Below are 15,986 nucleotides of genomic sequence, written 5' to 3'. Positions count from 1 at the left end.
CGTTTAGATAACATTTTCATGAATTAAAAATAAAGATTGTCTACTGAAATGAATGTAACAGATCTTATCATGTTTTGACACAAAAGCAAGCAAACTTTTGATGCAATTTTACTGAGAACAGAGGGACAGCAATATTTGTTTTCTGAAAAACTGACGAGTAGGAGTTGAAGAGTCTAAAGTACAAAGAATCACAACAACTTGTTTTTTCCTGTTTTCAAGTTGATTCCAAAAAATACTTTTTCCTCCATATCTGATTTACATCTGTAAGGTTTGTGAATGACATTGAACGTCTGTGTTGAATCCATTGTTTTAAATGATGGAAGTGGGTCAAGATGATGGAATCAGCAAAACCCAGGCCAGGAGTTAAACTGGTTTACTGTTAAACATGACTCTGATATGATGCATGAGTCACAGGATGTAGCTTGCGAGGTGAGTGGAGGCAGTCGGCTCCCTAGATTCCAAAACAAGTAACTGGCCGAGACCTCAGAGGAAACTTGTAGGACTAAATAGACAGACTGCTTCCGTATTTACAGTCGGATACTCCACACATGACTATTCACTCCCTTACATTTTTTTCTACCTGGCCTTTAATGATAAGAGCATACATAGACTTAAAAAATACTTTTTACTATGAGCAGCTTAATTTGTTAAGTTAAAGTAACATAAAAATATATGTTGATTTGATATAATTTTTAATCTAGAATCATTAACAGCCATGTTGTAGATTAACCTTCTGTTGCTCAACATTGGTGGTGAAGTGAGTGACAATCATCATTAGGATGCAAGAATGGGTATGTCTTCCAAAGCATTATTGATCTCAATTCAAAATATCATTGGATGGTTTTCTATACAAATAAAGTAAAACACACAAAAAACAATTCACAATAGGCCATTATATTATTTGAAAATAATGCACACCCAAGGTGGTAATATGGCACGACATGAAGCAGAGCATGCATTATTTTCAAAAAAATAAAAAACAAAACGGTTCTTATAACACGGTAATCACAGATATTGCTCTGGTGGTTATTTTAAGACATTTGACAGGTCAGGTGTGCATTTATCAAAAAATAATACATGCCCATGGAACATTTCTCAACCAATCAGAATAAAGCATCCAACAGCCCCATGTATGTACTATAAAATGGGTGCTTGTCCGCAATCACAAAACATTCTCCAAGTAAAACTAATTCCTTAAAATGATCCAAGGAATGTTCTTTTGACTCTCTATTCCTCTCTATCAGCCTCTTTTATATCAGCCTCTCTGAGTCTCTGGAGCTCAGCCTAAAGAAAAAAAGACACTTTTTGAGGAGATTAATGTGCTGGCCTTTTCCTTACAATGCACTGCGGAAGGCACCCCTCTGGGTGAGCAAACCTCATGCCCTCTCTGTTGCCTAGAACCAAGAGTAATTGAGAGACCCGTCTTTCTATTGCCGTATCCCAGGCAAACAGTAGTAATTACCTCTTTCTTCTCTAAGATCCAGCCTCAAATGCTCATTCATAGTTTCTGTTACCATGAAATCATTTGTTTTTTGTCCTCAAATCATTTGCTACTTCCTAGCACACTTATTCAATTAAATGACTCTCTTTGTCTCACTTCCCTCAGCATCCTGGGAAAGCGTGCATGACTTGAGAATGGATGTCTCTGTATTTGTGTGACTGGAGCTCAGTGTTTGTGTATGTTTATGTGTGTGTGTTTGTTTCGAACTCCTCTTGAGCATTGCTTTTTGTTCCATTGTGATTTTGTAACTTAAAGGGATAGTTCATCCAAAAATGATGTTATTAGCCGATTTAAAGGGATAGTTCACACACAAAATGTTCTCATTCTGAACCTGTATGAATTTCTTTGTTTTGATTAATTATGGTAAGCACACAATTGATGGTACCCATTAAAGTAGTTTTCCTACTACTATGGAAGTCAGTGGGTACTGACAACTGTGTGTTGGGGTGAGTAAATGATGACAGAAATTTCAATTTTGTATGAACTTTCCCTTTAAATATAGGTCAAAGATCTGGGCTGTGTTCAGCCCCGACAAAACGTTGCACAACGTTTATTAAACAGAAACGGTGATGCATTGAACACCCTGTTGTGATGATGCAAGAGTTGCAACTACGGTAGCTGAGAGGCCATTCTTTGTGTTTTTTTTAAATGTTTATGAAGCCTGATGAAATCGTTATAAATGTGTGTTTAATACTCTCGATGTTACAGTCACTGACCTTGCCGTCCAGAGTGGAAAACAACATTCCAACTTGAACCCATTGAGCGAGCTGTCTCTTTAATACTGCGTAGTTTTATACATCTTGCCGCTGATTGGGCCAACATTTCTGACACACCCACCAACCAAGAGAAAACGCTTCTAAAACCTGATGCACGCTGTTGCACACCGTTTCCAGGAAACATGTCGTTCAACCCTGAAACCATAGCAAAACGTTGCGCACCGGTGTGAGATTGAACGTGCCCCTGTTGTATAGGACTTGATGTTGATATCCCTTAAAGCGGAAGTCCATACTAAAACAACATTATGCTCCAACACTATATTTCATCACATATATGTAGTTGATTGTGCTGCATATAAAAAAATAAACCTTTTAACTGCTACAGTAACGGTGATTTTACGGGCACAGGATGAGCTAACGTTAGCTTGCTTTGCTCGTGTTCAAAATAACAACAACATGATAATAACTTTCTACGTAGTATGTTTACCGTAGTTACACAAAACAAGCAACAACTAAGCCAAATTATGTTTTAGACATTTTTACCATTTTACATTACCTTAGTCCGCGGAAAAACGGGGCTGAAAACAGTACTCGAAATCTTGACGAAAGTGCTGGCTGCATATTCAAATTTTCGAGTAATCTGTTCGAGTGCTGTGTCAGCTGAGGGTCGCGTTGGTGTAAACAATAAAGACTCCCGGTGGCCTGAAATTGTTGTCCTTACATCCACATACGGCACAGGTTCTAGTCATCTTTTATTGAGGGTTTTGGTGATTTTACCCTTCAGAGACGGTAAAAGCGGAGTTACTCTTTGGTTGGGTTCATCTGCCGGATAACATCAAGTTGACTTGAGTTGATTTGAGAACAACTTTATGCGGTGCCTCAAGAATCGACAGCCGGATGACGTCAAAGTACCGCGAGAGCGATTCGCGAAATCATACGGAGGAGTTTGCTTTTAAATCGCTCTCGCAGAACCTTGATGTCATCTGGCTGTTGGTTCTTGCAAAGCTGCATGAAGTTGAACAAACCTTAAGGCTGCATCGGTCAGTGGGTGGAGCTAAGTTTCGCACAGTGCATTCTGGTTAATTGAGTCCATCAAAGACCATTACGAAAATTCTACTTCAACACACTATCAATATAATCGAAATCGTGCAAATGTATAAAATTTTTCTCATGTAAAATGCAAAATGGGCATAAATCACCTGTGATAACAGGCTTAAATGTCTAGGGTTCAATTCCACTTTAATGCATACTTGAGGCACCGGATGTTGAGGTGGCTACAAACTCTCTGCAACCTACTTCCACTGGGCATACCTTCACATTCCAGCCTTGTTGTTGCGCATTGGTTGCAAGTTTAGCGTATCTCAGTTTTTTCAGTTCATAGGCCTCCTCCACTGCACCCTCCCAAGGCACGGTGAGCTTGATGTTGTAGACAAGCCTGAGCGAGGCTGACCACAGATCAAGGTCTGGTTGCAGGTTGGTGGCTGCAATTTCAGCTGGGAAGCAGAGTCTCTTGTTCAAGTCGGCCAACAGCTTCCAGTCCCGTGCTCTGCCTAGTTGACCTGAGTCTGATCTTATGGTGGTGAGGGTGGCTTGACCCTCACCATCCCGAACAAATGGTGTTGGCTGCCACTGCGATGATGGGGGATGAAGGGCATTCACACTTGTCCGTCGAGTTTCCAACACTGCAGTAAGACACTTCAGCACCTGGTTGTTGCAGCCTTGGGTGAGGCTGATCTTGCATCCCACTAAGATGTGCTTCAGTGTTGCTAGACTTTGGCATAGAGGGCACGCGGGGTCTTTGGCATACCATTGGCTTAGGTTTGTGGGAGAAGGCAGGACATCGTAGGCAGCCCTGACAGTAAAGCTTGCCCTAAATGCCTCCATCTCCCATAGCTCTTTCCAGGAGATGTTCCTCTTCTCCACTCCTTCCCATGCCATCCACTGCCCTTGCTTTGCCTGTGCCACAGCTTGGGGGCACCTTCTTGCTTCCTCCTCCCGACGTACCTCCACGACCACCATCTTGCGTCTCTGAGATGGAGAGGCCTTGCTCCACACTGGTGTACTGGCCCTAAGTCCAAGACCATTCCTCCCCTCCTGAACTCAGCCCACGATGTCCTTGTGTCTGAGTGCTGCCTTTGCTGCTCAGTTGCAGCCAACGGGGTCCACTTCCTTCCGGTGGACAAGATGGGGGCAGCTTGGGCTACAAATAGATTGCTCGAATCCAGTAGCATCATCTCCAGTCTGACTTTGGCACACTTGTACTCCTCAACCAGACTGGTCATGGGCAGGTGTAGCAGGTGTACCCTTTGCCATAAAGTCCAATACTGCTGAGGGACAGGGATAGACCAAGCCACTTCCTTACATTTGAGCTGACCAATCTCTCCAGCTTTTCCACCTTTGAGAGTGGGACTTCATATAGGGTTTGTGGCCACAGGAAACGTGGAAGTGGAAAGGTAAAAACAGATAAACATTTTGCAAACATTTTTGTTTTCTAAGTAATACCACAGATTTTTTTAAAATTGGCAGCTCCTTTGGAATAAAAATAAACATTTGGGCTTACGTTTGCTCTGTGGTTCACCTTCGTGGTTAATATTGTAGCATTTACTCACTGCAGCTGCCTCCCTACTCAAGGTCACATTAGAGATGTCGGAAATGAATGCTCCCTAATAAAAGTGCCTATTCAGTAAAATAACTTCCTGCAGCCCACTATGTCAAAATAATCAAATAAAAGGTTTTGACGTCATTGTGCAGGTTCTTTTTTAAGTTTAGAGAGGTTTTAACCATGTTTGGTATGCGATCAAGTATTAGTTGGCACAAACAAGGCCTCTTTATAACTTTATTCACAGAAGATGTGGAAATGCAACTAGGACTTTGACTTTTTTAGCTTGTTATTGTTTATCTTACAACATATCCTGCGAGGGGAGCTGTTTTGCTTTAGAGAAAGTACACGAGGGCACTCTAATTTGACCTGTCCTGACATTATTTTAAGCACGTGATCCAAGGAATGTTTCTGGGATTTAAATAGGACATTTGGATTGATCTCCTCTATACAGTTGGGATAGTTAAGTATTTGGCCGTTTAACATTTTATGCCAAAGATTATTCAACTACTTAAAAAATATATTTTTATTAATAATAATACTATTTGTCATGCAATGATAATATAAAGGGCTCTGAAATCTAGTAACAATGGATATTTATTATTATTCGCTGAATAGGAAGTTTTAATTACCATCTAGATCCACTTTATGACATGTTTGAATTTCTCACCTATTATATGCTGTTTACATTGTGTGAGTGTGTCCATAAACAGACATTCAGTAGTACTGGTGCCATGGAGTGACAGGGGCAACAAGTGTCTTTGCGTGACTCTGCTTTCCTCAAGCTAACTAGTGTGCTTGGTTACAAAGAGACTTACTCATAAGAAAAAATGCAGTGGGTGATCTGAGTCGCTGTGGCCTATAGAACAACAAGAGAGAAAGCTACTCAACAGGACTGTCAGGTTCATCCACCTAAATTAACTCAGGTCTATCAAGTAAAAAAGGAAAAAGATGCTTTCTTTCTTGACAGAGATGGTGTCATCTTGACTGGCAACCTACCAAACAATTTCTTTTACGATCTACTAAACCACTAAACATTAAAACAATAAAAATAAATTTTGCAAATCTGGTTGGAGAGCGGATGTGGATGAATTTAAAATACCTGAAGTTTACGATTAATTCATGCATGCTGCACTCCCACAAAAAATGCTAGGGTTTAAGCTATGGTTGGGTATAATATGAATAAACACAACCTTACCTTGAACATAACCATATTTGACCCAGCTATAAGTTGAGGTTCATTTTGATCTAATGGTTGGGTTTGTCCATACTTTACCCATCAATTCCAGAGTGTGATTATTTTTAAGTACAGCAAATTTAAGAGGAAACAGAATTACAGAATTGAATATGTAAAAGTTTTCGACCAGACATCTCCTATTCCATAATGTACTTTCCATTCAGCTGTTTTCTTTTGCTCCAGAGATGTATGTGTAATCGCTTTTGGTCACCTGGATGTTCCCTTCCCTTTTGCCCTCTAGAGAACATGCAAAATATTCACAAGCTGCCATCAGTCATGTGTTAGAGAACTCAACCGGAACATCTGGAACACAGGCTGAAAAGCTGTATCTTTACGTCGAGGGAAATTGACAAAACATGCACGAGAGCAGTCAGCGTTGTAAAACATTCGGCTTGCAGTTTATTGCCTGTAATTCCTCCATTGCCCCTAGAAGACTTGTAAGTTTCATTCGTGATGAAATGTCTGCACACTGCCTCAGGCATGCATGGCCAGAATAAGTTGCATAGGTTCATGTAATATTTGGATTCGTTTTAAATCGGAAGACTTTTTGATTTTAATATTGAGTTCCTGCAGAAATCATTTGTGGCTTTAGATATAGTCCTCCACTGCTCGCCCTTCAATTTGACCACACACCCACAGCTTATTCCCAGAAAGGACTAGATAGATTTCAGATATGGTGTTACTGAAGGCTGATTTTAAGGTTGTTATGAGGCCCACGGGGTGCCTATTGTTCATGGCTTTCACAGGAAGTTGGTTAAACCACAAAGGCTGTGATGTTCATATGGGATACTGTTGTTCACAATTGCTAGTTATACTATATAAAACCGCATGTTACATTATATGAACTATTAAACTTTACATTATGCCCTACCACAATGGCTTAGGTTATTGTATGCTCAAAGCATGAGTCAACCCACTTATATAGATATTGATTGTAGGTTTTGTTTTCTTCCTTATGAATGAAACAAATTCATTTCCTGATTTAGGAACGGCGTCATTTTTACGATCACATTCGTCACATTGACCTCAATGATTTGTTTAGAGTTTATCAAGACAGGAAACTTTTCAAGCACATTTTCATATTCAAACAGAAACAAATCAGATGATTCACTTTAAAGAAAAATCGACATTTGTTTTACTTAATGTTATTGCATATTAATATTTCTTGCATTGCACAGAAAGCAATTGTTGTTTCAATTATTTTTATGTTAATTTTATTTTTGAATTGAATTGTTTTCATTTCATCTGAAATAAAGTGTAAACATATATTAAGGCCTATTTTAATATTTCTTAGAATTTGCTTATGAACAATATAACAAAGAAATAAAGTCAATGCTTTTTGATTCTACTTTAAACATACTTTTATGTCTTTCTGTATTTGCTAAATTTATTTTAACGACAAAAAATTGCCTTATCAATGCAAACATTGTCAGTCAAGGGATGTTAGGCAAACAAAAAGTCGCTTAATATCATTTTCTCGCTGAAGCTGATATAGATCTGCTTTGATATATATATCTGTGGAAGCTGTTCACATGGATGCATGGTACCAGCAGCTGTGTGGGACCAGGGACAGGAAATGAATTGACCCTCTCTTTGGGAGTTCAGTCCCTCTGTGCCTTCCAACTGCTCTCAACAATCATCACAGGGACACAAGCAGTACAGCACATGAAGTTTCTGCTGGGGGGGGCTGTTTTTCCACAATGATTTATGCTTCAGACATTCTTCTGTTAAGTGAGATTGCAGTATGTGTGATGTTTTCCATACAGTGTTTATATTGTATGTTCCTATAGGCTAGTTCAGAGCATTGCGTTTTGGGTTTGAGTCCAAGAGAAAGATTACACGCACTGTACGTTGCTTAATAAAACTGCCTGCCAAATGCATAGAAAAGTGCATGTAAAATTTGTCAGACTTTGTTTAAATGCACACTGGACTTGTAAGATTCTTATGAGGACAAATATTTATGTCTGAGTCTGTGTTCCTGTAGCTCAGTTTGTAGAGCATTGCGTTAGCAACGCAAAGGTCACGTGTTCAATTCCAGGGAATGCTAAACAAGTCGCTTTGGATAAAAGTGTCTGCCAAATGCGTACATGTAATATCACGCAGGGTTATATGTATGTATGTATATAAAAAAATCAAATACTAACCGTTTCTGATTACTGGGGGGACATGTCCCTGTCAATGTTTATTGTAGCCTAGTTACTGACGTAAAGCCTTTTAACGACCTCGTATGTTCTTGATCAATGATTCAAAACCACACTGCATATGAAAGAAAGGTCCAGCGGAAACGCGCAACTTCTACGGAAACACCCTCACACGCCCACTCACTACACCCACGCGCTCTGACCACGACAGACCTACGTATCTACCCGATCAACTTGTGAAAGGAAATGTTTAAAGAAACCTCTATTTGGTTCGGCTAAGTAATATGTGAATATGGGATCATATTTTTTATTTTAAATGTTTTTTAATAATTACTATAGTATACTTCAGTATTTATTAGTAAATGTATACTGTAGTAATTACTACAATTTGTTTTGTAGCATTAACTAAGTGATAAAATGTTATAGTGGACATTAATATTTACTATGATAAGGTTAAGAAACACTTATATTTTGGAAATGTTACTTTTGCTTACTGTAGTAAATACTAAAGTATAGTACATTACTTTTTCCATGTGGGAATTATTGTGGTTCAAACTGTGGTACATATAAACATTAACAAGTGTAGTAATTACTATAATTTACTACAGTACATTAAAAATTACTACACTTTGTTAATTTACACTATAGTAATCTGTAGTAATATCTGGAAACCGTTTACTCTAGTAAATTCCAAAGTATTTTATAATATTAGTTTTTAGCTGATTTTCCATAAGAAACGATGCCATATATGTATCAGTAAACTGTCTCTTTAAGGAAGAGGGCGGGGCTTTCAAGCTGACGTAGAAAACCATATAAATAGTCTCCAGCTCGCGCAGCTTTCCATGATGAAAGCGGCAAGTTGCGCGGCAGAGTCTTCCTCACTCACACGTGTGTTGTATTTGATTTATTTTGCTGAATGATACGCTGGGATCTCTCGTCTCGGAAACATTGGATATAAGACAGATTTAACAAAGAAAAACAATTAAGAAATATATCACCGGTAAGTTATATTAAATATTGTTTATGAGTTATGTTTTAACACGTTTCAGAGAGTTACGTTATAATATTAAGTTGTCTTTTGGTCAAAGAGCCCCTATAAAGGTTTGTTCTTTGGACTGTAATATACATGTAGTTGAGGTGAGTCGCACCTGAGTCAGACGGAGAAAGGGTTTGTCAGTGGGTGTGTTGGTAGATGTTGACAACCTGTCCACATATCACCGTATCTTTATATTCACTGGCACTGCAATTTCGTACTTTACAAATGGTCCCACGTCACTCAAGGGCTCTGTTTACAGGACCACTGAAAGCGTGAATAAGTACGACCTGTTCTAAGTAGTAACCTAGTTTATCATTTACCACCAGATGTCTGACTACATGCACGTCTTTTATAGTAACTTAGATTGGCTTGTGTTGCTGCTGAATACACATGACTCACAACTGATATGCTTTTCTTCATAGTTTCTTTTTTGTGTAGCAACAGGTGTCTTTGAAATCTGAATTACTTTGCAATTAACTTCTTAAACATGATGCGAAATACTTTAGTATTTACTGTAGTAAATACTAGATACTGTAATGTTTTTGAAAGTTACCAAATAAAGTATACTACAGTTTATCAATTAACTATAATTACTGCTACAGAATACTGTAGTATTATACAATGTTTAAAAAAGTGCCCTTATTACTATATTACACTACACTTAATACTTTAGTTTGCTGTATACTACAGTATTTTTCAATGTAGGATAACATGAATATATCTGTAATTGGCTTGCAATTAATATTGCATAACAAAATTTGTATTTAGTAGTAACAATGTGGTTACTGTGGTGTGGTCTTAATACAAATACAATAGTACTGTGGTCTTACTAGAAATAACATAATACTATGGTAATTTTGAAGTAAGACCACAGTAGCCACACTTTTACTTTTCTCTCATTATAGTAACAACAGTATAGCCATGATATTATTGTGGTAAATCTAACCAATGTAAATGAATTAAACAAAAACTAACTACGGTTACCACTCTTTAACTATAAAATAACCATGGGTAATTTTTCCAAAGAAAAGATATTTCTAGTGAAACACTGATTGGGGAATTAGGTTTGAGTTAAAACGGGTTACCATATGACCTCTGTCACTTTATGCACTCTTATTTGTTTATGTGTGTGTTTATTTGTATGTTCGTGTGTTTATGTACTGTTTCGGATTGTATTTTTTTACTATGGTGGGAGTGTCTGAATGTGGTCATTATGGATGCTCGTGCTCTGGATGCACATGAATTACAGCATTACATATTTAATAATGAAAAAGGAATAAAATAAATTAAAGGGACAGTAAGTAGGATTTTCCCCATCTAGTGGTGAAATTGTATTTTGCATTCAAACAAATAGTGCTCTCTAGCGCCTCGCTTTTCAAAATGCGTGTTGCAACTACTGTAGCCGTTATGTACTCCCTGATCTCCTCCCTGAGATGCGTTGAGGTAGGCTAGTGCTTTTTGTCCCTCTCTGCTGTTATAGTTTTTCAATATGGCAGAACGACATAGAAGCCTTTTTGGACTTACCCGTTCAATGTAAATAAAGAGAAGAAATTCTAAGCTTACAAAGAAAAGTCAGATGATTGGCAGAGGTCATTTGACACCAATGAGGACATATTTATGAATAAAGATGTTGATTTTGACAAATTAAAAAGCTTTAAGTATTTAAAGGGGCTTTTTGGCACCTCTTAGGTCCAGCCACTGAGGTTCTACCTCATACCTCCTTTATGGCAGAACTTAAACCTCATGGATAAGAGCAGCCTGTTGCTGAATGCGCACAGGCACCGTCCCGACACAAAAACACAAAGGCCTGTTTATGCTTTAATGTAGCATCTGCATGGAGGTCCTTACAAGGAGAATTAGCGATTGTTACTTTCTGCCTTTCACGGCTATGACTGAGGCACAACATGTGATGCGTTGCATAATGCAGGATGCATGGGTATTTCATTGATTACATTCTGACTTGTGCCCAAGCATTCCCGAACATTACTCACTGAAGGGTTTTGTTTTCTAAGACAGATGCTTCGTTGTATTTGGGTGTAATGTTTTAAGGAATTGACGTTGCATCATCCAAGCTTCGTAGCTCAGTTGTTTGTTATTTCAGCTTGCCCAATTGTAACAATAAATAAAACTGCACATTTTATTATGTTTGCAAAACAATGCATTTTGTTCCAGAATATTATTGTGATTTTGGTTCTTTTTCAATTTAATATTTTAAATTGATTTACCCAAAAAATGTAAATTCTGTCATTTACTCCACCTCAAGTTCCAAAAGTTTTATAAATTTCATAAATGTCTTTGCTCTGCTTAACACAAAGGAAGATATTTGCAATCAAGCAGAAAAAATACTAGGAAGAAAAAAAAATGTATGGAAGTCAACGGTGCTCCAAAACTGTTTGGTCACAAACATTGCTCAAAATTTCTGCCTGTGTTAAAAAACAAAAAACAAAATTTATACATAAGTGTTTCAAGCTGAGGTTGTGTCACTTAAATAAGTGCTATTATCTGAAATGAACCTGACTTGTCACTACAATAACTTACTTTTTTCTTCTCACAGGTTTTTAGCTGCTGTAATAGTGGAGTGTAAAATCTGTTTTGGTTGCTGATGGCAAGAGTATGAATTCAGGTTTGAGAACTAAATGTCACTCTTTAAAACAGTATGGCCTCTGCTCAACCATACTGGGATCAACACCATGACACCATGGACAGGCAAGTGAAAATTATGAAATGAAATTATTAATTTGATTTGGCATTATGCATTGCATAATGAAAATCTTTCTGGTCATTAACAACCATCCATGTTTTTTTGCAGGCTGTGTTTTGCTTCTGAGTCCATGGATCACAGCTTGAGAATGTTTCAGCGAGACACTGGAGCCATGAGCATTGAAAGTGAGTGAATACTTCATATTAAAATCACACAGGACTTCAGTATTTCATATTAAAATCTAGTCATCCACTGTTTTCTGTACATGTTGCGGATGTTTCTCAGGAAGCGGAGAAGGTTATAGGAAGTTGCAAGATTGTAATTTGCTTTGCTGATAAACAAATCGTTTGATAAACTCCCACTGTTATGGCTGGCAATATCTTGGGAGATAAAGCTATTGCAAAATTACTTTCAGACCTACATTGCAAGTTTTATCCTGTGTATAAGTGCGTGCAAGACATTTTCATTCGGGTACTGCTGGTGTGATGTTTATAGCACATGTGAGGTGCATAGGAATTACATACAGAATCTTATATTTGCTGCTGGGAAATTGTGCTAGTAGTGCCATTGATTTATTCCCAGAAAATGCACATGCTCAAACAAATTCACTTTGGATAATAATGCGTAGTTTGTTTCTGTCTTTTTATTCTGGATAGGAAGAATATCTGGCTCATGTTCTCCTCCGTGTCTGTCTCCCAAGACTTCAAATCCTACACAGCTCCACTTTTCCTCCGAGTTCCACCCACCTGCGGGAGACCAGGTTGTACCGTCCTTGCAGAAACTGTCTGTTTATGAGCACATACCTCCTTGTTCACCCAGGAGAAGCACCAAGCCCCTCCCTCCTCTCCCGGACATGGGCGACCTGTCCTCTGATGAAGCAGAGGACAATGAAGTGGAGTTCTTCTCCAGCACCCCTGAAAATCAGTGTCTTTTGCCCGTGCGCTGCTCTAAACCCTCATCCTTCCAGTACGGCTTTCCAGGCAGGCGCAGTTTCCGAGGAAACGGTCAGATAAACTTTGCTTACTATGAAGGTATACAAGTACACGAGAAGGTGAAGCCTCAGTGGGAGCAGACGGTAACCGAAGACCAAGACAGACCGCAGGAAAGACCCAGGTGCAGACTACACCGCTCCCTTTCTGGACCTGCTGGATCCTTCAAAACTGCCAACTTCAGGCAGGTTGGTCTTCACCACACCCCCCACAACCACCTACAGGAGAAACCCGAAGTCCCGCCTCGCATTCCAATCCGTCCTGGCCCCGGTGAGCGCACTGGTGGCAGACAACCATCAGCTGATGATGATGATGATGATTATATAGACAAACCCCCTAAAGTGCCGCCCAGAGAGCCCATCCCTCAGCACATACCACGTGCCGTCAGTCCAAAAAGTCTCCCTATTTATGTCAACGGTGTCATGCCTCCAACTCAGAGCTTTGCGCCGTATCCCGAGTACGTCAGCAAAGCCCAACAACAGCCGAGCTGCGAGGGATTGCCAGCTCCTCGTACCCCTTGTATTTTGCCCATCATTGAAGATGGGAAGAAAGTCAGCAGCACCCATTACTTCCTCCTCCCCCATCGGCCCGGATACTTGGACAAGTTTGAAAGGTTTTTCAAAGAGGCGGACTCTGCTCCTAGTGGTTATAAACCTAAGTGGAACAGTTAGAATTCAGAGGATAGACATTAAGGCTAGACAAAAATGCATATATTGGATTTTGGAAGGAATTCTTGCAGTGTTCCACATTACCTGCCTTTAGCGATTGGACAGTATGTTCTTGGACTTGCTCGCAAAAAAGACTAAAGATTGATAGTTTACCACTGCTGGAAACTGCAGGGCAGCTCTGCTGGAAGTGTAATTTATGAATGATGTGTCAAAGTGTGTGTGTGTTTTGTATTAGATTTAAGCGTGCAGTATCCATTTATGAAGGAATGAGATAATCTGTTACACTTTAACACTGTAGGGTACCCTACATATAAGCTGGTCTTATTGTGAATTTAAATGAAAATTGTCCCTGTTAAGACCATGCATAAAAATTACATTTTATTACGGAAACGTTTAAAGGGATAGTTCACCCAAAAATGAAAATCCTGACATTTACTCACCCTCATTTTGTTTTAAGCCTGCATTAGTTTCTTTATTCTGTTGAGAAACAAAAGATATTTTGATAAATAATGGTTACAACACAGTTGACGGTACCAATTGACTTAAATGTGTTGTTCCTTACTAGACACATCTGTGTTATTCTAGAAACAACACATTTTGTGCTCTCCCTTATATTTATTTGAACACAAAATCAACACAAAATGACAAATAATGTATTAAATAGAGTAACACAAAAAAGTGTAAAAAATGTATAAATGCTTTCTTTGAGTGTATAGTCTGTTTTTTCTACTATGGATGTCAATGGGTACCGTCAACTGTTTGATGATTATCATCATTTATCAAAGAATTGTGTGTTTGTGTTTAAAACAACATGAGCGAGAGTAATGACAGAATTTTTATTTTTGGGTATATCATCCGTTTAAGCCTTGTAGTGAGTGATAGCATTCATCTGAAATATTAAACCGAGATACTAAATAATTTGAATAGTTTTAGATTTTTAGAAATGTTCAATGAGATGTGTTGCAATCGCACTTTGTCACTTAATAATATAGTGACAAATGAAAAGGACTCTGCACAGGGGTAAGTATTCAGGTCTTTATGTGAAGATCAATTGATGCCTTATTGTGCACTGTCGCTTTGCTTTTTTTGACCATTCAGATGTGACACCAATGAATTGATCATTTGATTTGATTTAAGTTTGCTTAAAAAACCCTTTTCTTCAGTCATGTATGTTACACGAGCTGTAAAGCCACTGCCTCATCTGGAGTCTAAAGCGAGGATGCTGGATGTAAATGAGTTGACAAATGGTATTTTCCTGTGTATTCCTACCTGTTTACCATGAAGTTGTTTTACTGCATTTGTTTCATGTGTTTCTAACCAAGTTATTGTTCTTTCTGTCTATTTGACTTTTTTTTAGAATCTTACAATTATCAAACCAATAACTGTTTACAGATTATTATTATTATTATTGTTGTTGTAGCTATTGTCCGACAGAATTTACCTTTCTGTTTAATGGTAATGTTAACTGACCTTTGTCTCAACCACAGAGGATGTATTTCTGTGTACAGTATTGGTGTAGTTTTTCACACCATAAATCTATTTAAGTAAATAAAATAACTTATTTATAGACACATGTTTTCATTATTTCAGTAACTGTGAAAATTTTACATGCCCATCTATTTTATTAAGTCCCAGGAAATGTTTTTATATTAAGGGACTATTATAACACCAGTTATACAGCTTATCTTCTGGGTATTTAAATAAAGCATGACTATTACATTCCCTAATCAGAACGGAGGATGTGTTGTAAGGCGATATAAGCTTTATTATGAATGCTGTGTGTCTTATCTACGTGCTGTTTGCTCAAAGCTGTGATTAGCAAACCAGTAAAATCTTGAAACTTCAGTCTGACTCACTTCCTTTACAGTACCAACGCATCAATCTACTAAACGTTTCAGAGGAGTGTAATATTTCTACTCAGATTTGCCCACATTGAGTCACTGCTGTCGTGTAGGTTTTTGTGGACTTTCTGTGAAGTTTTTCCATGCATGTGGAGATATCTGTGACCATTTAACTATAATGAGATGCACATTTTTTGCATGGATATATATTGTAAAATAGACATGACTTTTACTGTTAACCACTCTTGATGCAAGTAATCTAACAATGAGTTAACATTCATGGCAAGCTACACTAGTCAGCATTTGAAGTGGATCAAAAAAGTTAATCAAAGTTGTCCTAAGACAAGAATTGGTATTGGTATTAGGACCACTTTTACTTTTGATCCACTTAAAATGTTGACTAGTATATTTAATCTCTCTTAACTGTAAGCAACATTCAGAAGAGCTTTGAACTCTAGTCAGAGTTAAACAACAGCGCCACCTCCTGTCTAATCGTTCTCCTTAAAATGACAGTTTGGTCACAATTTACAATACAAACATATAACGAAAGCAAGTAA

At 38.2% G+C, this 15,986-nt stretch overlaps 1 protein-coding gene across 2 annotated transcripts; it reads left to right on the top strand.

Annotated features, from left to right (window-relative positions):
- The first annotated feature begins 8,644 nt into the window (after positions 1–8,644).
- On the top strand, positions 8,645–15,159 carry errfi1b (ERBB receptor feedback inhibitor 1b). Of its 2 annotated transcripts, none has more exons than XM_065285951.2 (4): positions 8,645–9,194; positions 11,785–11,936; positions 12,037–12,116; positions 12,588–15,159. In XM_065285951.2, the coding sequence occupies exons 2-4, from the start codon at positions 11,887–11,889 to the stop codon at positions 13,589–13,591; spliced, it is 1,134 nt and encodes a 377-aa protein (XP_065142023.1). In that variant the 5' UTR covers positions 8,645–9,194; positions 11,785–11,886; the 3' UTR covers positions 13,592–15,159. The 2 variants fall into 2 exon arrangements, with proteins under 2 accessions (XP_065142023.1, XP_065142024.1); XM_065285952.2 differs by having other exon boundaries at positions 8,653–9,194; positions 12,040–12,116.
- Positions 15,160–15,986: the final 827 nt, after the last annotated feature.

This window comes from Paramisgurnus dabryanus, chromosome 21 (genome assembly GCF_030506205.2).
Source record: "Paramisgurnus dabryanus chromosome 21, PD_genome_1.1, whole genome shotgun sequence".
NCBI lineage: Eukaryota > Metazoa > Chordata > Actinopteri > Cypriniformes > Cobitidae > Paramisgurnus > Paramisgurnus dabryanus.
This window is presented reverse-complemented; position numbering and strand designations above follow the sequence as displayed.